At 42.5% G+C, this 25,297-nt stretch overlaps 1 protein-coding gene across 1 annotated transcript in view; it reads left to right on the top strand.

Annotated features, from left to right (window-relative positions):
- The window catches only part of myo10l1 (myosin X, like 1), a gene marked incomplete at both ends in the record, with an annotated part of 38,463 nt that extends 13,488 nt beyond the window's left edge, over positions 1 to 24,975 (top strand). The window contains 41 exons of the mRNA XM_080042239.1: positions 7,739 to 7,897; positions 8,893 to 9,080; positions 9,555 to 9,689; positions 10,207 to 10,331; positions 10,471 to 10,484; positions 10,630 to 10,714; positions 10,866 to 10,972; positions 11,539 to 11,668; positions 11,758 to 11,876; positions 12,110 to 12,256; positions 12,343 to 12,443; positions 12,766 to 12,832; positions 13,230 to 13,322; positions 13,441 to 13,509; positions 13,599 to 13,681; positions 14,126 to 14,228; positions 14,478 to 14,558; positions 14,651 to 14,775; positions 14,903 to 15,017; positions 15,179 to 15,285; positions 15,424 to 15,724; positions 15,843 to 16,712; positions 16,940 to 17,066; positions 17,168 to 17,309; positions 18,055 to 18,159; positions 18,278 to 18,373; positions 18,474 to 18,567; positions 19,096 to 19,151; positions 19,460 to 19,602; positions 19,798 to 19,992; positions 20,387 to 20,544; positions 20,651 to 20,771; positions 21,288 to 21,436; positions 21,560 to 21,708; positions 21,831 to 22,038; positions 22,143 to 22,279; positions 22,435 to 22,558; positions 22,923 to 23,282; positions 24,211 to 24,387; positions 24,500 to 24,691; positions 24,871 to 24,975. Of these exons, the coding sequence (XP_079898365.1) occupies positions 7,739 to 7,897; positions 8,893 to 9,080; positions 9,555 to 9,689; positions 10,207 to 10,331; positions 10,471 to 10,484; positions 10,630 to 10,714; positions 10,866 to 10,972; positions 11,539 to 11,668; positions 11,758 to 11,876; positions 12,110 to 12,256; positions 12,343 to 12,443; positions 12,766 to 12,832; positions 13,230 to 13,322; positions 13,441 to 13,509; positions 13,599 to 13,681; positions 14,126 to 14,228; positions 14,478 to 14,558; positions 14,651 to 14,775; positions 14,903 to 15,017; positions 15,179 to 15,285; positions 15,424 to 15,724; positions 15,843 to 16,712; positions 16,940 to 17,066; positions 17,168 to 17,309; positions 18,055 to 18,159; positions 18,278 to 18,373; positions 18,474 to 18,567; positions 19,096 to 19,151; positions 19,460 to 19,602; positions 19,798 to 19,992; positions 20,387 to 20,544; positions 20,651 to 20,771; positions 21,288 to 21,436; positions 21,560 to 21,708; positions 21,831 to 22,038; positions 22,143 to 22,279; positions 22,435 to 22,558; positions 22,923 to 23,282; positions 24,211 to 24,387; positions 24,500 to 24,691; positions 24,871 to 24,975 (6,162 nt within the window). The remainder of the gene's footprint in view (positions 1 to 7,738; positions 7,898 to 8,892; positions 9,081 to 9,554; positions 9,690 to 10,206; positions 10,332 to 10,470; positions 10,485 to 10,629; positions 10,715 to 10,865; positions 10,973 to 11,538; positions 11,669 to 11,757; positions 11,877 to 12,109; positions 12,257 to 12,342; positions 12,444 to 12,765; positions 12,833 to 13,229; positions 13,323 to 13,440; positions 13,510 to 13,598; positions 13,682 to 14,125; positions 14,229 to 14,477; positions 14,559 to 14,650; positions 14,776 to 14,902; positions 15,018 to 15,178; positions 15,286 to 15,423; positions 15,725 to 15,842; positions 16,713 to 16,939; positions 17,067 to 17,167; positions 17,310 to 18,054; positions 18,160 to 18,277; positions 18,374 to 18,473; positions 18,568 to 19,095; positions 19,152 to 19,459; positions 19,603 to 19,797; positions 19,993 to 20,386; positions 20,545 to 20,650; positions 20,772 to 21,287; positions 21,437 to 21,559; positions 21,709 to 21,830; positions 22,039 to 22,142; positions 22,280 to 22,434; positions 22,559 to 22,922; positions 23,283 to 24,210; positions 24,388 to 24,499; positions 24,692 to 24,870) is intronic.
- Positions 24,976 to 25,297: the final 322 nt, after the last annotated feature.

A 25,297-nucleotide genomic window follows, 5' to 3' on the forward strand; every position in this document is an offset into this window, starting at 1 on the left:
CCCATCACCCCCTGTGGATTTGCCCCTGGTTCTCCTGTTCTTTGTCATACATATTTTTTGACATCCAGGGCCCATACAGCCTAGTGATGCACACTACACCCAAAGAATGAAGTAGCTGAAAGAAATAGAGCAAATAGTATTGCCTCTATGGCTTGTAGAACTCGAAACATTCAAAATGTAACAACAATTTTTTTTTGCCTTTATTTTAGTTTCCTTTGGCATATTCTCTCCCCAGCTTCCACGTCATTCTGATTCAGTAATCTACAGACCCTGACCCAGTTCACTACATTACCAATTCCGTGTTATAAATGCTGCAGCTGCAGAACTACAAGCCTGCATGTCAAATCAGCACTGCTCACAACTACCAGGGGTATACAGTATGCCTTTGCATCATTCATAGTCATCTTTAGTCCTTTATTTTTCACTAGAGACTTCTCATGAAACATACCTAGGTGTGTCCTGCTGCTCACCTGTGTAACATCAAAACCATTCATTTAAGTTAACTGTAGTTTGTATCTTTCAATTGTTTTTTAACATGATACCACAGCGATGTTATAGTGTAGAAGACAGTTGGCATCTACAGTAAATCTCAAGGTAGACAAGTTCAAGTTTGAGTCCTAAATCATTTTTCAAACTCAAATGTCTTTTGTCAGACCTTATCGATCACAGACCCTTTTTGACAGTGATGCAGTGATTAATCAATTTTCCATAACCTGGTCCAGAGGAGCACTGGAAGCAAATAAGCCAGAAATCCTCCCTCAAGTAAACCGTTCACCGTTAAAACCAAACAGCTAAAACCAATCTCACTGGATTGGTCATACCTTGGATGATGTTCAAATAGCTCGTCCATGATCCAAGGTTTGTTTTCTTCCCTAAGTCTGTTCAGCTCAATGCATAGACAATATGAATAGATTACAATAGATTAGATGAAATTTTAATGAACCTGTGGAGGAACTGGGTCAGCAAAGAACCGGATAAAGATAAATATTCAGTAGAGCAAATAGATGGTATTAGGATAATGTAATGAACAGGTAGTTTCACAGTGACCCTGATTAGACAGATCTCCTACTGGCGTATAAGATGTTATTGTATTATTAATAATTTACTGATGGCAGATTTAAGCAGGAAACAAACTGAATGTTGCACGTTAAAAATGTATGTTCTCGGATTAACCTTTGAATGTTAGTTGGACATAACAGGCAGCTTGAACACATTAACATAATGGACATTTTAAAGACACAATGATTAATCAAGAGAGTAATCAAGTTGATCAATTAGGAACAAGGAATAAATACTCACACTTGTATTTCTACATATACACAAACAAACAAACAAACAAACAAAACACACACACATACACACACACACACACACACACACACACACACACACACACACACACACACACACACACACACACACACACACACACACACACACACACACACACACACAGGTTACAGTAGGGATGAGTTATGGCCAGTGTGTGTAATGTGACCTGGATTTCTGTCGCTAGCGTGAAAGCCGTGGCGAGTGCTCACGCGAGCATGCAGAACATGCTGCAGGGCTGCCTTACTCCTTGTGCAACCATAAAATGACTCAAGTACACATGCACATGCAAAAAATACAGTCACACACTCTGTCAAATGCACCTAATGATAAGTGCAGAAATGCAACTTATTTTTGTCTAATTTGGGAGTGCTATCCTCCTGACCCACATTCCTCTTCACAGTTTCCTAGTTTATAACCCTCGGAGGACCCCGTGGTTACTCATTCGCTTAGTATCACATAATGAGATTAACTTGGATCTGTCAAACTGGCACACAAAAACACTGATATGTTTTCCTGTTTGTCTCTCACCTTCCCTGTCTCACTGCAGTATCCCTTATCTGTGAACTTTTTTAAGTAATCCTAAAAGACTAAGACATATAACAGGAGTTGTGCATGGGTGCTGTAGGGCAGAGAATGCATGAACAGATTGAAAGCCTGTTAACCTCTCCTCCTTTTCAAGCTGTACTGTTACATTTTTCATGTACATGCAACTTTGAGCGAGCTGAATGGAAACAATATATGTTGAATGATGATTATACTTCAATGTAGCATTTTCTCTTTTTTAATGTTGATTCATCAACTCAAAGCTGTTCTCAGTAATGTTGACAAATGACAAATGTTAAAGACATAGTGACTTGCCCGGCACTGCTCTCTACACAGCTGCTCATTTTGCTTCTAATATACTCGAATACCACAAAATACATCCTCCCCATTCCTAATCTGACCTATTGATGTCTGCCAGGTTTAAACCAAGGTCAGTAAGGACTCGGAGCGATCCAGGTGTGTATGGTAGCTGTGTGATCCTTGCACTGAAAAGAGGTCTGCAGAATATATAGGTCACTGTGCCCACAGCTTTCTCCCTCTCCATCTCTCTCGCCCCCTCTCTTCACTCGGGCTGCTGATAATATGTGAAGTCAGATGAAGAGGCTTGTCTCTCCTGGCTCTCATCCTGAATCATGCTAAGCAGCTTCAGACATCAGAGGGCTTTACCGGAGGACCGCTCCATAGGCTATGAGATTAGCGCGAAGAAAGCACGGTCACAATGCAACGCGTGTAAATATTGTCAACAAATCTCTTGTCAACCAAATCCCACCAACACGTATCGAAATATAATATTGCTGGTTCCTTTGTTCATCCATTAGTAAATCTACAGCAATGCTAGCAGCTCCGTTAGTATTAAGGTACTGTAGTTCATGGATCTAAATGCTGACAGGATGCAAACAATCCAATGTTAGCTATAATGTTTAAGTTGGTTACCATCGTTTAGAGTGTTAGCATGTGCTAATTTTGGTTATTTATCTTTACTACTGTAACATGTATGTTTTTGTTGGTCAAAATAGACCCTTTGTGTCTACTTTTAAGTCAATCCCACATACACCACCCACTTGCTGAAAGTAGACCTACTTTCACTATGGTGCGTTAATCCACAGCTGAAAATTGTCATACACAAAGGCAGTATTACTCCTGTTTGAGTGAAGAGCTAGTTGAGGAAATTTAAAAAAAACATTTGATAAAGAAAATTATATTTCTGATATTTGTGAACCCTTTCCTATATAGATAATATCTTCAGTAATGGTTTTATTTTCGGGTGAATGGCACAGACTAGCTAAAGAAGTTGGAGAGTATTTAGGGGACAGACTAATGTTTTGTTGGTTTTTGGGCATAGGAAAAATTCAGTTTGACACCAGCCTTATCCTTTAAGAAGCTTCCTCTCTCGCAATTCATGTCCAAAAGTGAGAGAGATGCACTGCAGTAGTCATCTCCTTTTTACATTGCTCTTATTAGTTCTGTCTCTCTTTCTTTTAGTCTACGTATGTCGGTATTTCTCTCTTAGTGTTTTTCTCTCATTATTTCCATGTCTTTCTACTGTTCTTCCTCCAATTATGAATTATTAAATACAAAGCATCCCATTTAAGACTCTGGGTAGTGGTGTGTGTGCGTGGGTGTGTGTGCTTCTCATACAATAGCCTACATGTTTGCGCATGTGAATTAAAAACCCACCAGAGGGCAATGGAAGAAGAGTACGTTTGCTGAAACCTTTCTTTCCCCCTTCCACTTCAGCTGCGTTGAATTTCAGTTCCAGAACAGTATTCAGTTTATTTCAGCGTTGACACACTTTCTCACAGCGCAGCATCCACTCTCTCTGAATCGTCTGCATCTGGGTTGTCCCATTGGGTTTTCCCCTCAACATCTCTTTATTCTTTATCTGCTGTTTAAGGACTTCATATTTGAAAGCAGCTTTGGCATTAGAGGCAATTGTGAAAAACCCAAAGCTGCAGCCCAAACATGTATTTGCTTTAATCTTATTGTTTAATGTGCATGGATTTTCTTTTTTCAGAGAGACCACCGATGCAGATATTTTTTTTCTTTTTAAAGGGACACTGCACATATTTTGTGCAATCATCATGAGGAGTGGTACTTAGAAAACACTTAGGTGGTTAATGTATTCTGTGACTCCGGATGGAGCTGAGAAAATCATCCAGATGATGCCATATATCCATTGATAGTAGAAAGCTACAGAGAGACTGTGGGCATGGAGGTTGAAAGACATAAGCAATGAACTACAAGACAAATAGTTTATCTTTGAAGACACTAAAAACGTTTCTCTTGCAAGTCTGTGATCTCTATGACCTTGAATCCGTAAACCTGAATTTACATCTAAATAATAATAACATTCATATTGAAGGTTAGGGTTTCAAAACAAACAAAAATGCCTATGTGTACAATAAAACCATTATTAAGTGTTCTTATTGTCCATAGTCTAACTGTCCTTCCTTGCATTAACACGTGCTGTTGTTAGTGTGTGTGTGTGTGTGTGTGTGTGTGTGTGTGTGTGTGTGTGTGTGTGTGAAGCCGTATCTTCTGTCCCACTATAATTTACAAGGCATACTTGACTTTCTGATTGAATTGGCTCACAGTAAAGCTATAATTACAGGAAGGGGGGCTCAGATTGAGCCATTTAGACGTTTAAAGTGTGTCTGCGTGAGGGCGTGCACAGGGAGAAAGATAAAGATGAGGCAGAAAGACACATCTATGCTACGAAAAGAAACCAGCAATAAAAAGAGAAAAAATGTAAGACGAAAAAAGGAGGTTGCAGAGGTGGAAATGTGGGGAATGCAGTGCGAGATGGGTAATTTAATGAAGAGTGGGACGATGTGAGGGAGGATGAGCCAGAGAGAACAGAGAGAAAAAAGAGGCAAATGACAAAAGAGGGGGAAGGGATGAAAGAAGAGTGGCTTACAAAGAGAAAGCAAAATGAGAGAGACTGAGAAGTGACGTTTGAGACTTGAAGGCACTCAGACAGCGAGAGTTGGAGAGAAAGATTTGACAGGGCAAGTACTCGGAGAAAAGGGGTAGAGAGAGAGGGAGAGAAAAGCCTTATTTAAAACTATTTTTGTATATCAAATTTCTGTTCTCACAGGAACAGTTCCTCGTTGTAAAACAGCTAATAAGAGATGCATGTTGTCCAGGCCACGACTAACAGGCATTTTAATGCGTCTCATCACTCGGAAAAGCATGTCTCCTTTGCACATCACACACACAAAAAGTACATTAACATACGCACGTAAACATGTGTATGAAAATGTAAAAGATGCTGGGGCCCCCGACTCATCATTAAAGGTTGAGAACAGCATGAAGTTACACTAATTAACTGATTATCGGTGTCTTGAAAAAGAACACAACACTGACATATCATCAACTAATCAGCAAACAGCTGCATATATCCACATCAAGCAGACACAGAGCAACATAAATATGCATTTGGAGTCGTGTTTGGGTCCCTGTCTGGAGTACATTACTCACTCGCTTTTTTTTTGGCCCTGTTTTGTTTCTCGACCAACTGGAATATAGCTGCTAAAAGCTCCTTTAATGATCTCTGGCTAGTTGCTTCCTGTGTCTGCTCAGCCTGCTGTTGAGTGCCAAGCAGGTAGCGCACACAGTGGTTGTTTTTTTCAAAGTTGTTAATAGATTAAATGAAGAAATATTTCTGTCAAGGACTTCTTATATATATATTCCGTTGATATCGACCCTGGCTGTAATATGTGTGTAATTGTCCAAGGATAACAACCTGTCAGTGCCCTGATTGAGCAGCACAGTTGTAAAAGGTGAGGACAACGAGTCAAGTGGACCAAGTGGGGTCATGGTGAAGATGGTAAGAGCTTTTAGGCAATGAAATACACATGAGTTATGCTCTCTCTAATGGAAGACGAGAGATAATTGGGTCATTTCATCACAGCTGAGTGACTGCGGGAAAAGGTTAGCGGTGGGTTAGACCGACATGAGAATTAACACGACGTCTGGACTTCTACAGAGCGTGAGAGCACAAACTGCATTACGTAGAATGGACTTTTATTCATTCTACGTTTTAGGCCTACTTGCAGACAAGTTGGCAAACAATGTGAGCCAGTCCGATCTCCGTTGTTTGTCTGCACGCAACAGCTTTGTGCAGTGGAAGGCAGCGTTACTGGAGTGAAATAGATTTATTTAAGAGCAGGATGTTTGAATGCCAACAGCGCGGCCCCTCTCTCAACATATACTTCCAACACATCTGCTACAGCAACACACACACACACACACACACACACACGCACGCACACACACACACACACACACACACACACGCACACACACGCACGCACGCACGCACATACGCACACACACACACACACACACACACACACACACACACACACACACACACACACACACACATACACAGAGGGTGAATCTGTGAGTCTCTGAGCTGACATAATAGTGACCCGGTATTTTAAAAGGCTGGCGGTTTCTATTCTTAGACAAGTTGATTTGTCTGGAATGAATGAAAAATCTTTATGCTGTAATAGACTGACAATTATGTCCTGTCCAGACATGCATGGACTGTGAGTAGTAGCGTAGTATGTGTGTGCGACATGAATACACGCCAAGCTGCTTTCACCTGTCACGTCCTGTCAGACTAGAACTGTGCCCACTGTCTCTCATCCTCTCCTGCTCCTCCTCCTTTTCTTCTTCTTCTTCTTCTTCTTCTTCTTCTTCTTCTTCTTCTTCTTCTTCTTCTTCTTCTTCTTCTTCTTCTTCTTCTTCTTCTTCTTCTTCTTCTTCTTAGTCTTTTGCTTCTTTTATCCATGTTGCCCCCCTATACTCTCCAGTTACCATGGTGACAGAAGACATAGATGGGATCGGGCTGTGTTCAGAAAAATAGCCATGTAGCTCCGTATTTCTCATTATGTGGACTTTCGGCATGTTGCATCACAATGAGCAGCTCATGCTAAAAAATAGAGAGACCATGGCAATGTTGGCATCTTCTTTTGAAGCTGTGTGTGAACGCATTGGCTTCCTCTGAATGAGATACCTTGTTTTTCCAGTCAGCAGCAGTTACCAGCTCTTAATATACTGTTTATGTCCACTAATACTATCATGTATGTATATTGTACATTTGAAGCTACAGTCTGCAGCCGGTTAGCTGACCTTACCATAAAGACTGGAATCAGAGGGAAACAGCTAACCTGGCTCTGTCCCAATGTGACAAAATAAACCCACCAACCCCTTTCTAATTATCACATTGTGTCTGATATTTTATAAGAAGTTACTTTTAATAACGACAAGTATCATTTTTATGGGGGTTTTGTGTTCAAAGAGAAATAGTCCAGCTCATTTCAGAAGGTGCTAAGCTAAGCTAACTCTCTTTTTTCGAGAAGAGAATAAAAGGTTTTCCTTAATGCCTGTGATAAGTCAAGAAAAGCTCAACTTGCTGGTTCCAACTTTATCAAACATCTTATTCCCAGTTCATGTTCTGAACTTCTAATGGCACTTTTTTTTTGTCCAGCCACTGTTTTATGGCCAATAATGAAGACAGGTTAAACATTTTCAATACCTATTCTGGGCCTCTTATGTAAAAGTAAAAGTGAATCATTATACGTCATTGCATGTGCCTTGATTTTTTTGATTTTATTCCCCTTCTTGGGGACATGGGTGACCCTCCACCAGGAGAACCTGCAGTTGTTTACAAAGTTGTCAGATCCAAGTAGAGCTTCCTACCTTGTTTTTGTAAAATTCTTGAGTATGGTTGAAGTAAATGTGCACAAAAACGGGGATATTACAACCTTTCATTACGATAAAACACATGTAATTCAACAAATTTTGAGAGGGATAATGAGTGACTTTGTCTTTCTGTCTTGTCGTTTTCCAGGTGTTGTACATACCAACGGCCGAGGTCACCAGGGAGCGGGTGTCAGCCATGCACCAGTCCAGCATCGACGGGGTGGAGGACATGTCAGCGCTGGCCGATTTACACGAGGCCGCCATCATGTACAACCTTTACCAGCGCTACAAGAAGGATAACATCTATGTAAGTGCATTCAGACAGATACATGTAATACTCCCTTTTCCAGTAATTTTTGCTATATGAGGCTTTACTGTAAATAGAAACACACATCTTAACAGACCCATGTCGGGAATAGGCATAGAGCGAAGGAAGAAATTGTCTGTCTGTTTGCAGTGCAACCAACAAAGTGAATGGTTTTAGTAATAAATCTCACTCAGTCATGACAACTGATTACTTTTAAAATACCAAAGTCTATGTTTGTGGTTATAAGATGGATATTGTTAGGAATTAATTATGACCAAGACCAAATAATGGTAAATTTTGATCACACATTGATTGCGCGTTGAAAGTCAGAGGTTTCGAAAGGACTGAAAACCTGTAAACCTGAAAGATTACCAGACAACGGACCAATGAAAGCTGATCTAGATGATGAAATATTGTCCATATAGGGATTTCCCTTAAACTGATCATAAGAATTTACAATGTGAGGGGTCAGCTTTCTGTGTCACTGTGTGCTTGTGTGTTCAAGTGTGTCCGTGTCCTTCAGCATGGTTTGATATGTATGTAGTAGAACACGAAATGCACCGACAGGGAAATATGACACGATGTAAGGCATGCTGACCTGAAGGTTTTTAGTGCCGGAGGATAGGAAGTGGTGTGACTGTTTCAGCATAAACAGCTCAGAATGAAAATCCATCATCTCTCTGATTTAACCTCAGCCTTTCCAAAACAAAACCAAAAAACACGATACCTTGTCACTCGTCACTCCCACTCTCAGATCTCCAGCCTTCTGTGTTCGCTTATCCTCCGATCCATCAATGTCTGATCAATGTCAGCACAAGACTGTTCCTGAAAGCTTGTTGTTGCGTACTGTATGTTAGTGGCGCCTTTGCATGTTCATGTCTGTATATTCTAAACAGAGATGAGAGGAAAAATATTACAACAAAATAAGATACACAAAGCTAAAGGAAATGATAAAGAGAACAAACCTGAAGCGTCACTTCTTGACTGTTTTTCAGACTAATATCGGCAGCATCCTGGCGGCCGTCAACCCCTACAAGCAGATCCCAGGTCTGTATGACCCAGAGAGGGTGGACCTGTACTCCAAGCACCATATAGGGGAGCTCCCTCCACACATCTTCGCCGTGGCCAATGAATGCTACCGTTGCATCTGGAAACGCCATGACAGTCAGTGTGTCCTCATCAGGTTAGTTTCTACCATGCCGGTATCTCATTTACAGTAAATTAGAAGGTGTACCTTGAATCATTGCGGTTGCACATCTGTCAGTCATCTATTTCTGATATCCTATATTTTGTCTGATGATGGACTGGAGGAGGAATTACTATAGATATGACATCTGCCTTGGTGTTGGACATGAATGAGCGGTATCCCTAATAGTAAAAAATAAAAAACTCACAAACCCACTGATGTTGGTTAACCCCTCCTGGGCTAACTGTCTTGATCGTGTTGGTTTGGACTTCTTGTCATGCTTTCAGACTCAGAGCTAAAGCAACGTCTCTGAAGCTATCGAACCTCAGTATCAATTTAACGACCAGACCAGTGTGAAATATGGGAATGTCAGAGAAGGTCACGGTGCACTTAATTAGATTGTGTTTGTGTGTGTGTGTGTGTGTGTGTGTGTGTGTGTGTGTGTGTGTACGTCTTTTATGTGGACTCCAGTGGTGAATCGGGGGCAGGGAAGACAGAGAGCACTAAGCTGTTGCTGCAGTTCCTGTCTGTGATGAGCCAGAAGTCAACCGGGAGTGTTCCATCAGAGAAATCTACACGGGTGGAGCAGGCCATTGTGCAGAGCAGGTACAGATGAGATGTAAAAATTTGAAATGCTCCACATTTGTTACTGTTCGAGTATTTTGGCAGGTTAACACTTGACTTGAAAGATTTTGTTTTCAAATCTTAAATCAAGACTAGCCTTTAGGGAGTCATATAAAATTAAACCTAAATCATAAGTCTCAAGTCTGCAGCCAAAAGTTCCAATGAGCAATGAATTGTATTGTATTGTATTGTATTGGATTTACTTTATTGATCCCCAACGGGGAAACTGGTTTGCCACCATGGCCTGTACAACGTAGAACATACAATGGTCACAGGGGGAGTATGGTCAACTCCCATAGTAAAAATAGAATGTTGTAATCTTGTTTTTTTTTTTACGTAATCTATTGCTGGAAAATGCTTTCTCAGTCAGATATCCATTGAAAAGTAGAATCCAGTAAAACAATGTTTCTTTTGGAGAAACATATAATTAATAAGCTCTGCACCTCACAGTGATTGATGCAGGCATGACAGAATGCTCTAACTGCAAGTGTTTTTCCAGTCCCATCATGGAAGCGTTTGGGAATGCTAAGACTGTTTACAATAACAACTCCAGTCGCTTTGGGAAATTCATCCAACTCCACTTCTCTGAGGGCGGCAACATCCAGGGAGGCTGTGTCTACGACTGTATCCTTAAATTGATATACCAAATAAGTATATTTGTATCAGATGTACCAGAATTCGTATCAGCTTTTTTCAAAGGAAAAGGTTTGCTTAAGGAGTATATTTGTGAACAATTGTTGTTTCCTTGACTCTTACCTCTCAGATTTACTGGAAAAGGTGAGAAGAAGTCTGCCTCAGCCTGGTCATAACAACTTAAAAATTAATTGGATTAATAGGATTGATCGTCAGTTTTACATTGCGAGTCATAATAAAATGTTAATAATGGCTTTGGTGCATTTATTTAAAATGTATTATTTTGCAGAACCGAGTGGTACGACAAAACCCCGGAGAACGAAACTACCACATCTTCTACGCTCTTCTGGCAGGAGCTAACAAGGAGCATAAAAGTGAGCCGAAGCATAGAAATGTTCAAATATTCAAACATTCATAATTCAATGTACAGTTACAAACAGACTACATCTACATGGGGCAGTGACGCTTCTTGGCGTGCGTCTCTCCCACTGTCTCACTGACATTATATTAATTTCCTCTTATCAGGCCAATACTTCCTGGAGGACCCTCCCGAATCGTTCCACTACCTCAACCAATCGGGATGTATGAAGGACAAGAGCCTAAATGACAAAGAACTGTTTAACAGTGTCATGGTCAGTACAGCTATATATACTCTGTCTTCTCCCCATGTCCAGTCTTTGTCTAGATCAGAGTTTTAAACTATCAAATTAAAAAGTGTCTGTATTGTATGTTTAAATCAGCCACATTGTGGTTTTCTGACCTTCCAACACGATCATGGTAATCCCTGCCCTACCGAGGAGGTTGCTTTTTATTCCTGTTAGTCTATTTGTTAGCAGGAAATAAACAGATCCCCCAAATATGAATGACCACAAAGGCATCCAGAAGGACAAAAACTGCAATCTGAAAGTGGGTGTTTTATCCATGAATAACCGATTTAGAGGTCTAATTTCAAATCCTATAGGGATGTTTGCAGCCTGCAAATTACTTTTTTACATACATAACATAAAAAAACACAGAAAGAAATCATTTGCACTCCATCCTAGATTTTGAGTCTCCTCTGTATGTGTGCACATAGTGGAAAAATCTGAAAACACATCCTAATCCTTTTCATTTTCTCCTATTCTCACTGAGATGATGACTGAACCTTTTCCTGCAATTAGCACCTAATCTCTTTGTTCTGTGCTTTTCCTCTGCGTAGGAGGCCCTGAAGGTGCTGGAGTTCTCAGAGGAGGAGATAAGGGACATGTTCAAGCTGCTTTCAGGAGTCCTACAGCTGGGAAACATGGAGTTCATGACTGCAGGAGGAGCCCAGATCACCACCAAGCAAGGTCAGTTGTTGCACGCGTTAAGTGATGTAATAAATAGTAAAACAAACTTTAGAATGTTGAAGTGTAACTCCACTTTATCCGTCTTCCAGTGGCCACTAATGCCAGCGAGCTGCTGGGCCTGGACACCTTCCAGCTGTCTGAAGTCCTGACTCAGCGCTCCATAATCCTCAGAGGAGAAGAAATCTGCTCCCCGCTCACTATAGAGCAGGTCAGCACACACACACACACACATACACACACACACACACACACACACGGACACGCACACGCACACGCACACGCACACGCACACACACACACACACACACACACACACACACACACACACACACACACACACACACACACACACACACACACATTTATTGTTCCCGTCTTGATTGATCTTGGCCTTTTCACTCACTCAATCACTCCCTCGGTCGTTCCTCCTCATCGCTGCAGGCGGTGGATTCCCGGGACTCTGTTGCCATGGCGCTATATTCCCAGTGTTTCTCCTGGATCATCCTCAAGATCAATCAGAAGATCAAGGGGAAGGAAAACTTCAAATCCATTGGAATCCTCGACATCTTTGGCTTTGAGAACTTTGAGGTAAGTGCTTTGAGATGTTTTCTCTCTAAATACCAGCAGGTCGAAGTCAGATCTGTGTAGATATAGATTTGTGTCTCTGCTTCCAGGTCAATCGGTTTGAGCAGTTTAACATCAACTACGCCAACGAGAAACTCCAGGAGTACTTCAACAAGCACATCTTCTCCCTGGAGCAGCTTGAGTACAACAGGTGCATTTCTACATCCAGTATATCTACAGTATACTAACATATCGGGTTACATTGTTAGTGAGTTAACTTAGTAAACAATAAACTATAAAAAACGGGAAAAAATCTACTTTAAAAACAAACATTGGGTCCAAACAATAATCTGCAAATAATGCAATTCTGTCTCCAGAAATATTGTTTTTCATGATTTTGGTTTCTTTACTCCTTTTCATTTGTTGTTTCAATCACTTTTTATGCAAAGATTTTATACAAGTTTCTGTTTTTAACCAGTTTATATTTCAGTTTACCGAACATCAGTGTAATTGTTTGCTTTTACTCTCCACAGGGAAGGTGTCCAGTGGGACGCCATAGACTGGATGGACAACGCAGAGTGTCTGGACCTTATAGAGAAGGTAGGGAATTGATTCTTCATAATTCGTAACGCCTATAAAGTGCTATATATATAAAGTCTAATAATGTCTGTTGGTGCAGCAAATGTTTCCAACCTAATCTTCCATTATTTCCATGCAATGTTGGTGTAATTACTATAAGATAAAGATGTACTTCTTTACAATCTACTCACAGCCAAAGTGGGGTTGAAGAAGTAATTTGAAACAAAAGCTACTTTGCTGTCAGTTAATAGCCGCGTTGGACGCCTGCCCTAGACGCTCTCTGGAGGCCGATCTGATTATGATGGACTGGATGTCTAAGAAAGTGGTGCTGATTTGATAAAGCTGATGCAATAACATGATGTTTTTTTTTCTTTAAATTTTTTCCCCCTCTCTCTCTCTCTCTCTCTCTCACACTTAGAAACTTGGCTTGTTGGCTCTGGTGAATGAAGAGAGTCGATTCCCCAAAGGAACAGACTTCACTCTGCTGGAGAAGCTGCACAGCAGACACTCTGTGAGTTATTTGCTTGCAGAAAACTGCGTGCGTTGTTCAGAAAATGTGCTGTGTGCTGGTAATTCAACATCACAATTTATTGTTTTTTTTTGTGCTATTTTTTTCTGTTTTTCTGCAGACAAACCCTTACTACGCCAAGCCCAGACTTGCTGACCATCAGTTCGGTATCAAACATTACGCCGGAGAGGTGAGTTAGTTACACATACTTCAATCCCTTCATGTCAACCGTTATTGTGCGGAAATCTGGGAGATTGACGAATAATTTGTTTTGCTCAGGTCCTGTACGATGCAAAAGGGATCCTGGAGAAGAACAGAGACACCTTCAGAGACGACATCTTGAACATGCTCAAAGACAGCAGGCAAGACATTCAGACACACTCAAAAATAGTTAACCATGAGGACTGAAACAAGTTTGAGATTGTATTGAGCAATACCCTTAAAATGACGAGTATCCAACTGCCATTGTTACAATCTTGACTTTATAGTCAACTTTTCAGGGAATGAAAACCTGTAGAAATGCATTTCTGACCATATCTGAAAGAACCAAACAGGTCTGGAGGCCATTTAATCCCTCAAAGCACTGCAAATACTCATCTAAAATCTCCTGCAAGCAAATTAATGTGAGTTATACAAACACTAGAGGGAAACAGTTAATACTTTGCTTAGTATTTTTCTATATCAGCTCCAGTGGATTTTCACATTACACTTTTTTTCTTGTTGATCAAGGCCATTTTTCAGATGACATAAACTTCATTATACAGTATGTAGGTGTGTAATCCCACGGCCTTTCTCTATCCTCTCAGACTGGACTTCATCTATGACTTGTTCGAGAAGGTCGGCAGCAGAAACAATGAGGAGAAGATGGGAACAGCCCGACGCAAACCCACCGTGAGCTCCCAGTTCAGGGTGAGTGATGCTTGAGATTATTTGATACCCAACATTACAGGCGACTCATTACAAGGCGTGTAGGTCAGTGCCACAGAGAACTGAGAGAATACTTCTGGATAAAAGGAAAGGCTTAGTCTTCTTAAGTATGTCAGATATGAGCAAAAATGGCCGTCATATTTCACCTTCAAATGTCCTGTGCTCGGTAAAATGTGGTCACTGCCATTCAAAAGGCATAAGAAAATGAATCTTCTTTCTCCGGCTCCTCAGGACTCCCTCCACTCTCTCATGGCCACTCTCAGCGTATCCAACCCTTTCTTCATTCGCTGCATTAAACCCAACATGGAAAAGGTCAGTCTGTTTCTGTATCAGTGAGATTTCGATCAACTGTTTAAGTATTGTATATTTTAATGTTAAATAATCCTTTGTCATTGTTCTCGTAGAATCCCAGTGTGTTTGACCCAGCGGTCGTTCTGAACCAGCTGAGGTATTCTGGGATGTTGGAGACTGTGAAGATCCGTCGGGCTGGGTTCCCTGTCCGCAGGACCTTCAAAGATTTCTTCTCACGGTCAGTATCTCTGTGTGTCACCCTCCCTGTGATGTTTCCCATATCTCTCTCTCTCTCTCTCTCTCTCTCTCTCTCTCTCTCTCATGTTGTCTATCACATGTTGTCTTCCTTCTTCTATGCCTGCCAGGTATAAGATCATTTGGAAAGACAAGGCACTAGCAGGAGACGATAAGAAGCGGAGCACAGACATTCTAACCAAATATGACAAGACCAAGAAAGAGTGGCAGTTGGGCAAGACCAAGGTAAAATGAGTTTTTGGCAACAACCCTTTAAGACTCAAGCTATCATGATAGATATCAAAGAAGTTTTGAAACAAAACCGGCAGGTGAATATCCGTGATTAACATTATCTATCATTTGATTTGTGTACGTCCCCCTGGTAACCCTTCACCCTTGTTCTGCAGGTGTTTCTGAAGGAGTCTCTGGAGCAGTGTATAGAGAAAGACAGGGATGAACTCCGACGCAAAGCTGCCATGATCATCCGAGCCCACCTACTCACCTTTTCTGCCAAGTAAGACCCTCCAAATAGGAACTGACATTTCATTTGGCATTCACGTACACAGTTGTACCTCTATGACGGTTACAAAAGGTATGTGTGCTGGTTCTTGGTCACTTTGTATTATGTTTTTTGTTTTTTTTCTTTTCACAGAAAGCACTTCAAGCGTGTGCGAACCAGCGTGGTCACCCTCCAGAAACACTTCAGAAAGCACATCCAACACAGACGCTTCGTCAAGCAGCGCAAGGCGGCGCTGGTGCTGCAGAGGCACCGGCGAGGTCAGGTGGCGCGCACCCGGGTTCGAAAGCTCAGAGCGGAGAAGGTGAAGAGGGAGGAGGAAGAGAAGAAGAAAGAGGACGGAGAGAAGAAGACGCCGGGCGATGGGGAGCAGGAAGAAGCGGCTGTCGGAGGAGAGACAAAGGCAAATTCATCAGAGGCAACTGACGATCCTTCGGTACAATTTTATTTTTCAAATACAGATAAAAAACTTAAAAAATTTAACCAAGCAGTCACTGTTTATTTTCCTCAGCTTCTTTGATAGCACTCCTTTCCTCTGCTCTCTTCCCCTCTAGGACGAGGCCCTGCAGATGGAGGAGATCCTGCAGCTGGAGCGAGAGATCGAGCGCCTGCAGAAGAAGAGAGAGGACGAGGTGTCCCAGCTGTGTGAGTCCTCCAAGCAGGAACTGCAGCTGCGGCGCGACGCCGAGATCAAACGCATGAAGAAGGAGGCTTCGCGGAAGGCCACAGAGCTCATCGACCTCCTCAACTTCAGTGGCGTGGTGGATCCTTCCCTGGGAGCGGCCGCAGAGAAGCCCGCCGCAGAGGCTCCCAAAGCTCCCAAAGCTCCCAAAGCGGCGAGCGCCGCCACCAGAGGAGCGTCCAAAGAGGAGGAGGTAGACGAGGGCTTTCATGCTGAGGATGAGTGCATCCCTCTGCCTGACTTCCCTCCTCCCGCGGAGACAGACGCTCCTTTGGATCAGGAGATATTCGCTCACCTCCCTCCTCCGCCGCCTGCCTTTGCGGAGGGCACGGTGCCTCCTGCGCCTCCTCCTCTGCACGTGGACGGCGTGCCTGTTGCTGGGATACCTGCTCCTCCGCCCCCTCCTCCCCTCCCTTCACCTGGAGATGGCTCCTGCTCTGTCCCTCCTCCTCCACCCGGGCTGGCCCCACCTCCGCCTCCCACAGGAGAGGAGAAGAAAGAGGAGAGGGAGGTGAGCATGGTGGAGAGCCTGGGGGACGGGGAGGAGCCCATCTACAGCATGCCGGCCGACACCGAGTCGGATTACGACCAGGAGGAGGAGGAGGGCTCGGTCACCGCGGGAGACGACAGCTCCGTGTCCGGGAGCAACCGGGGGAGCGCCGCCCCGACGGACGACGAGCACCCGCGGAAGTCCACGTGCACCAACGCCAGCATGGAGTCCTACAGAGGCAGCTCAGACTCTGTGAGGAGACACACTCACACGCATCATCACCACCACACGCGTGCACGCAGATATGTATGAGCAGCTAAACAGCGAAACAATTTACACTTTTTGGAATTTTACTCAATATTGTGTATAAATCTGGTCATTTTGTTGTACTGTTTGTACTTTTTTTGTAAAAGTTTTTGGTCCGTTTTTCATTAAAAAAATTCAAAAAAACTAACTGGTCCTTTTGTTTGATGTTGCAGTATGCAGACAGTGACGATGAACATGATGGCATGATGGACACTGATGAAGAAGTGACGGGCAATGGCAGAGTGACCTTGTTTAATGGAAATGGACCGCCATATTTCCATGGCTACCTCTACATGAAGGGTGGGTACTATATTGTATGACCGTATTAACGGCTATCCTAGTTTTGAAGTTAAACCATCTCCACTTTTTGAGTTCTACCGTGTCAATCTCTGCTCCCTCAGCTGGTCTGATGATCCCATGGAGGAGACGCTGGTGCGTGCTGAAGGACGAAACCTTCATGTGGTTCCGGTCCAAGCAGGAGTCTCTCAAGTCTGGCTGGCTGTACAAGAAGGGAGGAGGCCTCTCCACTCTCTCACGGAGGTTGTTGTAGTTGTTACTGAGTGAAACCTGCATGCTAATCAAAGGAAATTGAATGATTATGCTGTGATGCATGGGTTAATAAGGTCAGCCACACACTTTTACAGTCAGTTTAAAATGCACAATCATCTTACGAAAAGCAATGCTTTAAAAACTGTTGTAATTTTCACATAAAGGCCAATAACGTAGTGCATGAAATAAACCGTTTGGCTAGGGAGCTGGATTGTTAAAAAGATTGTCTTGCACATTGAAGAAAGTAAAGTATGTGAGGTACCATCTGTCTTGAATGAGTATGTCTGTATGTTCTGTTGAGGTGTTCATGTGTATGTTTACCCCAAAGCTTTGAACGCTCTGCCATGCTGAAAGAAGTCAGTGTCACACATATTGCTGATGCACTATGAATTTACCGAAATTTTAGTTTTTTAGTAAACAGTTGGAGGTTTAAAGTATTGTCTAATGCTTTTTTCTGTTTTTGTATAGTTTAATCATAACCCTACACACAATGTTCTAAAAATAATAATAATAAATACATTTAAAGAAAGAAATTACTTAACAATCAAAAAGGTAATTACAAAACGTTAAGTACAGCTTTTAAACTACACAACTGAGATTTTGTGAATACTTGCATCCAACATGTCATTCTAATTCAGTTAGAAATTATGTCCAATATGTTTCCTTAATGTTGTCACATTTCTAATACTCTAGTCGACTGTCGTGGCCTTCGTTTTCATTGTGTCCCTTTCTGCCTCAGAAACTGGAAGATGCGCTGGTTTGTCCTGAGGGACAACAAACTGATGTACTACGACAACGACAGCGAGGAGAAGCTGAAGGGAACCATTGACATCAGAGCTGCCAAGTACGATCTCGAGGAAGCTAAAAAAACACAACATAAAATTTGAGAAAAAAACACCACAAACACGCTATCTTATTCAGTGTTTCTCAGATGACGCATTAACTGATTGTGTAATAAACAGGGAGATCGTGGACAATCATGAAAAGGAGAACGCCTTGAACATAGTGACGGAGGAGAGGACCTACCAGGTGTTTGCTGAGTCACCAGAGGATGCAAGGTGTGGAGAAGACATGAGCTACAAGTTACTGTTTTCATATGAGTAGATTCATATACTCTAGATTAGAGTACTCTAACAGAGGAACTGTCTTTCTTTGCAGTGGATGGTTTAAGGTCCTAAGTATGGTCCGTGTGTGCACTCCTGAGCAGCTAATGGAGATGTCCCATGAACAGGCCAACCCAAAGAACGCTGTGGTCAGTATCTAAACACAAGATCACAATAACTTTACAACTTTCATTTTTTTAAGCGTTGGTGGAGAAAGTATTCGGATTCTTTGCTTAAGTAAAAGTACTAATGAAGTACTTAATTAAGTTATTATAAAGTTTAAATAGTTTTAAACCCTAAAAGTAAAAGCACTGAAAATGCCATCTTTTGCTGTTATAGTATTAAATATAATATCAATTGATCATTATTACTCCTGCAAAAATCTGAAAATGTAAAAAATAACGTAAGCTTTCAGATGGATTTGCTGGAATTAAAGGTAGAATATTTCCCCAGTTAAATGTAGTGGAGCAGAAGGAAAAAGTGATAACTCAATTTAGTTTGCAACACTTTTTTATGTCTTGAACTGCACGATATGCAAAATATCTCTTCATCCAACTTCATTGCATTATGCTAAATTAATGTTTTTTTGTGTTAAATTAGACAACTTTGTAATCACTGTAGAAGCGATCGTGTAACATTAACTCATTTTTTGATTTGTTCTCCTTACATCCCCTCAGGGAACTCTTGATGTGGGGCTGATTGACTCCGTTTGTGCTTCAGACAACCCCGATCGGTAAGTTGGATCCTTTGTATGTGAAGAGACCATTTTGTTATTTTTTAGTTTTGTTTTTTATGTCTATTGAAGTTAGAGGACAGTTATTTTCGATGTCAGTTCCTTCAAATAAAAGAGAGCTGATTAATGTTTTCCAAGTGATACATGACAATAATTTACTGAGTCAACAGACCATGATGCAATGTGAATAAAGCTTGCATTACAGAAAAACAGCTACATTTGAGTATATGACGCACAACAGAGAAGAATCTTCAAGTATCTGAAGGTGGGGTCTTTTATGTAAACGTCCTATCATTTCACCTATGCAGGCCCAACTCCTTTGTCATCATTACGGCCAACCGTGTGATCCACTGCAACAGCGACACGCCGGAGGAGATGCATCACTGGATCAGTCTGCTGCAGAAACCCAAAGGAGACGCTAGGATAGACGGCCAGGAGTTCCTTGTCAGAGGTGAGACGTGGGTTGATTTGGAGGGGGTGTGTATAAACCTTCACATGCACTCCTTTATTAGAATATTTTTTTTCACCTTTGGACATTTTTGAATTTTATCAGCATAATAAAAGTTATAAATGGTGATACATATAAAGTTTGGGGCTTAGAGGAGAGCGTCAGTTGACTTGGTATTTGGCGACTTCTTTCTCTCAGGCTGGCTCCAAAAGGAAATGAAGACGAATGCTAAGAGCACCTCCCTGAAGCTGAAGAAGCGCTGGTTTGTTTTGACCCACGGCTCCCTGGATTACTACAAGAGCGCAGAGCGAAACTCCTCCAAGATGGGAACTCTTGTCCTCAACTCCCTCTGCTCCATCATCCAGCCGGACGAACGGGTGCACAGGGAAACGGGTGAGGAGACAGAAAAGCAGGATGAAGGCAGAAAGGGCTAATTTAATGAGGGATTATTAGACGTAGGAGGTTAGGGAATAGATGTAAGGAGTTGTTATTTTAAAGCTATAGTGCGTAACTTTTTTATATATAAATGAATGTCGGTTACATTCAAGCCATCGCCAAACAAGTTGGCACAAAGTTGATAAAGTCTATCAGCTCCACAAAACTCTCGCTGTATCTGACTGCATTCTTTTACAAACTGGTCTCCCCCCCCCCCCCCCCCCCCCGACACTAGTTCAGGTGCTCAGAAAAATCCCAAGAAGCGCCTAAAAGAAATGTTGAGAAATCCCTCAGTGATATTATTTTTTATTAAATCTTTTGGTAATAAATGCTGAAATTAACGCTTTCACAGGTTACTGGAACATCATCGTTTACGGCAGGAAGCATTCATACCGCCTCTACACCAAGATGCTGAACGAAGCCATGAGGTGGACAGCTGCCATACAGGGAGTCATAGACAGCAAGACTCCCATAGAAACTCCCACTCTGCAGCTCATCAGAGACATCAAGGTGAAACAAACGCAGAAGAGATATTCCCGGTTAAATCTTAATTTAACGGTCCGTTGACACAACCTTACGCGTAAGATAAATTGGATCTCTCTCCGTGTCCTCTCAGGAGAACAGCGTGAACCCGGACATTGTGGAGCAGATGTACAGGAGGAACCCCATCCTCAGATACACTCAGCATCCTCTGCACTCCCCTCTGCTGCCGCTCCCGTATGGAGAGATCAATATCTGTGAGTAACACTCGGCAAACCCACACCCTTAAAAAATGACTTTGGGACTGCTAATATCCACACTTTTTGTCATAGATTTAGTAGTCTGAAATATGCCAAAAAACATAAAACTATTTTCCTAATTCACACTTTGGAGTCGGATTCAGGGCTCAGTTTTTCCCACAATTCACCACTGCCACTATGGCAACACACCGTACAGCTGTAAGCAGTAATGCTCCGTTAGGAAGAAGTTGCATTTTTGGATTTATTGAAATTTTCAATTACTAAATATCACTTACCTTCATTAAAGAGTTTGACAAATATGTTACATTCCATCCTTAAAAAATCTATCAAGATGGACTTTCAAATTGTTATCATGCTGTCTCTCTTTTATGTAGGCTGCACAGTACACATCACACTTCTAGATATCTGCATGCACCTAATTGCTTTATCATCATATCTAGTGTCATCAAAGAGCTATATCCTCTGTCTGTTTTCACACTTTTCTTTTCACTTTGTATCTTTTTCCGTGTGCAGTACAAAGGCAGCAGGGCTACGCCAGTTTGCAGGATGAGGCGGTGCGAGTTTTCAACTCACTGCAGGAGATGGAGACGCTGGCGGACACGGTGCCAATCATTCAGGGCATCCTGCAGACCTGCCAGGACCTGCGCCCTCTCAGGGACGAGGTACTTTGTCAAGAAAACTCTACAGTACTTTTATTTACTCGATTTTCGAATGAATTTGTCTTAATTTGAATGTTGGGTAAAACTTTAGATTTCTGAAGTCATCTCCTTGTCTGTGATTTTCAGGTATATTCTCAGGTCATCAAACAGACCAATCACGTGCCTCAGCCTAACAGCCCGGCCAATCGGGCACACTGGCATCTGCTCACCTGCATGAGCTGCACCTTCCTCCCCAGTCGAGCCATTCTCAGATACCTCCGCTTCCACCTCAAGAGGTGTGTGTTTGTGTGTCTGTGCGTGTGTCTTATGTGTGTGTGTGTGCGTGTGTGTCTGCATTACGTATCATGCTTTCAATATTTCCTTAGTGAAATAAAATGTGTAACGTATTCCGATTCAGGGTACGTGAGCGCTTTCCCGGCACAGACATCGAGCGCTACGCCACTTTCATCGGGGAATCCCTGAAGAAGACCAAGAGTCGTGAGTTTGTTCCCTCTCAGGAGGAGATCGCCGCCCTGCTGGTGAGACAGGAGATGAGCACCACCGTCTATTGCCACGGCGGAGGCTCCTGCAAGATCTCCATCAATTCACACACCACGGCTGGAGAGGTGCACATCCAAATACTCACACATACAAAACACACTAATGTTATCCCTAATGGGTGAACTGTTACAAACGGGCCAGTGTTTTTTTTTTATTGATTCTGCTGCAGGTTGTGGAGAAGCTGATCAGAGGTTTGGCCATGGAGGAGAGCAAGAACCTGTTTTCTCTGTTCGAACACAACTCCTCCACGGACCGAGCGCTGGAAAGCAGAGTGATTGTGGCAGATGTTCTGGCCAAATTTGAGAGGTATTTCAGTTTCTATACCAGTCAGTCGTTTTCATGGACTCAATTTCAATATAGTCTAAATACTGATTTAGAGTGATTTTCAACCAACTAGTACGATGGGAATTGTATTGGTCATTATGGTTACAACACTTGTATGTATTCTTTTTTTCCCCCAGACTGGCAGGCAGTGAAGAAGAAGAGGAGGAGGGAGAATGGAAACTTTACTTCAAGCTCTACTGCTTCCTGGACGTGGAGAGCATGCCAAAGGAAGGAGTGGAGTTTGCGTTCATGTTTGAGCAGGTGAGCTTTGCCTAACCACACAACAGAGATTGTTTTGTTATGTTACTCAGAAAAAGGAATCAATTGTTCATTTACTTTCTCCCAACATAAATGGGGTCCATTATTTTCCTCTGAACATTAAAAGCATTGCTAATTACTCTTGAGTTTTGATTTCATTTCAAAAATCCTTATCGTTTATCAAGGTAGAATCTGTGTGGGATGGCACAAACCAAGAAAACAGATTGCATATTGACTGTAGTGGACAGATTTCTCACTCGTATAACATCGTTATCTTATTTTCCTTTCTGTAAATTAAATAAAAGATAATACATGATGAATGACATACATTTAATACTCTCTCTCTCTCTCTGTCTCTCTCTCTCAGGCCCACGAGTCTCTGATAAGTGGTCACTTCCCGGCCTCCGAGGAGACCCTGCAGCACCTGGCCGCCTTACGTCTCCAGTACCTCCAAGTTGACGGGGCAGGTCGGGCCGGCTGGAGCCTCGGGAGCGTTTATCCAATCATACGCCTCCGCAATCGCATCATCCACTCCACCAAGCCGGGCGTGGGGGCGGCGGGCGGCGCTGGAGGGGCTAGTGGTGGAGGAGGGGGAACCGGGGATGGGAAGGGTACGGCAGGGGGACAGGGAGGAGCACCGCCAGGAGCAGAGAAACGAAAGACGCCGAGCTTCCTGGATGGAACCCTGAGGAGAAGCTTCAAGACGGGTTCACTGAAGAAGCAGAAGGTCAGTGTGGTGGAAGTGAAGGACTTTACATTGCAACTAACTACTGGGCAACTGTAAAGTGCAGACTTTTAAAAGTTGTAATGTGATATTGGCAGTCAAATTATACTAATATTATTTATTACACAATATTATGATATATAAGTTTCACAAGTCTACTTATTTATTATCATATGGAATGGAAATGAATGGACAACAATGGCTGCTTCTAACGGAGAAACTTAAAATGTGTCAAACAATTTAAACTGCATGCATTCAAAAATGACAAGCTAAGGGGGGTGTAGTAGTTAGACCGTCCCCCTAAAGGCTCAGGCCTCGCAGCAGTTCTCTGCATTTCTTCCCCTTTTGCCCCATTTCAACTCTGTATCTAATCTAGTAAAAATGCCCAAAAATAATCTTAAAAAAAAATTACAAACTAAAACACCAGATATGGTTTCTTTAAAAACAGATAGCAATGTTAACTGGTAACACTTTTTTTTTTTTAGAGAGACTGTCAATACAAATGCAATGTAATGTTGACTCAAAACAATGTTTCTCTGCTGATGTAAATATAATTACCGGTACTGACTTTGTGGAAGCCAAGGAAGTCTTAGTGAATTGGGGAGTCTTCAAATATGTTTTCCCACATTTTTTAAATTAGTCCCCAAGGAAACAATTATTCTGATTTGGTCATAGCTGTCCTGTGATACCAATTCCAGGAGCTGTGTTTCCAAAGCTGTAGTTCCGCATCATGGCAACATGTCCGACATGATGGATCTCTTTACTCTGCTGAATTCCCAAAAGCTCAGTCAAATCAGTCTGGTTTACTGACGGATGTGACAGATGTACCGCTCCACAAACTGGATTTCTGACTGACTGACTGACTGACTGACTGATTGATAACTTTACATACTTATTCTCCAATGATGGGCTGACCTGTGTGTCTTTGCAGGTGGAGGAGGAACAGATGCTGGAGATGTGGGTGAAGGAGGAGACGTCTGCCACTCGTACCAGCGTTCTGGAGAAGTGGACTCGGCTGCAGGGCATGCCTCAGCATCAGGCCATGCTCAAATACATGAGCATTATCAAGGAGTGGCCTGGATATGGATCAACTCTGTTTGATGTGGAGGTTAGAAAAATAACAGAGGAAATGATTGATTTCAGAGATTTTTGCAAATACCTGTCGAGTAACCTCTTCTTTCTCCCTGCTCTCTTCCTGTTCTCTTCCTCTGTCTCCTCAGTGTAAAGAGGGAGGTTTCCCTCACGACCTGTGGCTGAGTGTGAGTGCTGATAACTTATCGGTGTATAAACGAGGAGAACCTAAGCCACTGGAGACCTTCCAGTACGTACACATCACCTTCTACGGGGCTTCACAGCCGTGCACCTACAAGATCATCGTGGATGAGAGGGAGATGTTCTTCGAAACGCCACTGGTGAGAACTCACTACTCGTTATTCCTCTTTTCTTTTTCTTTTTTTCTTTCCTTTTCATATTTACTTTACCCTTTACCCTTTACCTTTGCCAACACGTTATCACCTAGTAAACCACACATCAATTCAGCCATGTATCAGGGGATTTAACAATGCAACACCACCTGTTTTTCTCCCTTTAGGTCATGGAAATCACCAAGATCATGAGGGCCTACATCAGCATGGTGGTGAAGAAACGCTGCAGCATCATGTCGGTGACCAGCGTGGCCAGTTCCTGTGTCACGTGATCGCCAGCAGCCAGCCAGAGCACTGGGTTTGGTCTAGTGGCATCCGCCCCACTGCATTAGCTGGTTGGTTTTGATGGAGGCAGTCACACCAACCAGCTAATCCTCAAAGTCCAAGCAAGAATGGTGGATGATCATCTGTCCATGATCGAAATGTGGGGGAGGGGTAAAATCGAGATAGAAGTGGACACAGGAGCCAAAACGCACACTCTTCATGGCCTATAGGTTCCACTTGGGATAGGGGATTAGGGGTCTTATTTACAAATGAGCATGACATAGAAAACCTGTAACTTTGGGACGGCCCTTTCAAATACATAACCCTCCC

Source organism: Ammodytes marinus (assembly GCF_949987685.1).
Source record: "Ammodytes marinus genome assembly, chromosome: 15".
Taxonomy (NCBI): domain Eukaryota; kingdom Metazoa; phylum Chordata; class Actinopteri; order Uranoscopiformes; family Ammodytidae; genus Ammodytes; species Ammodytes marinus.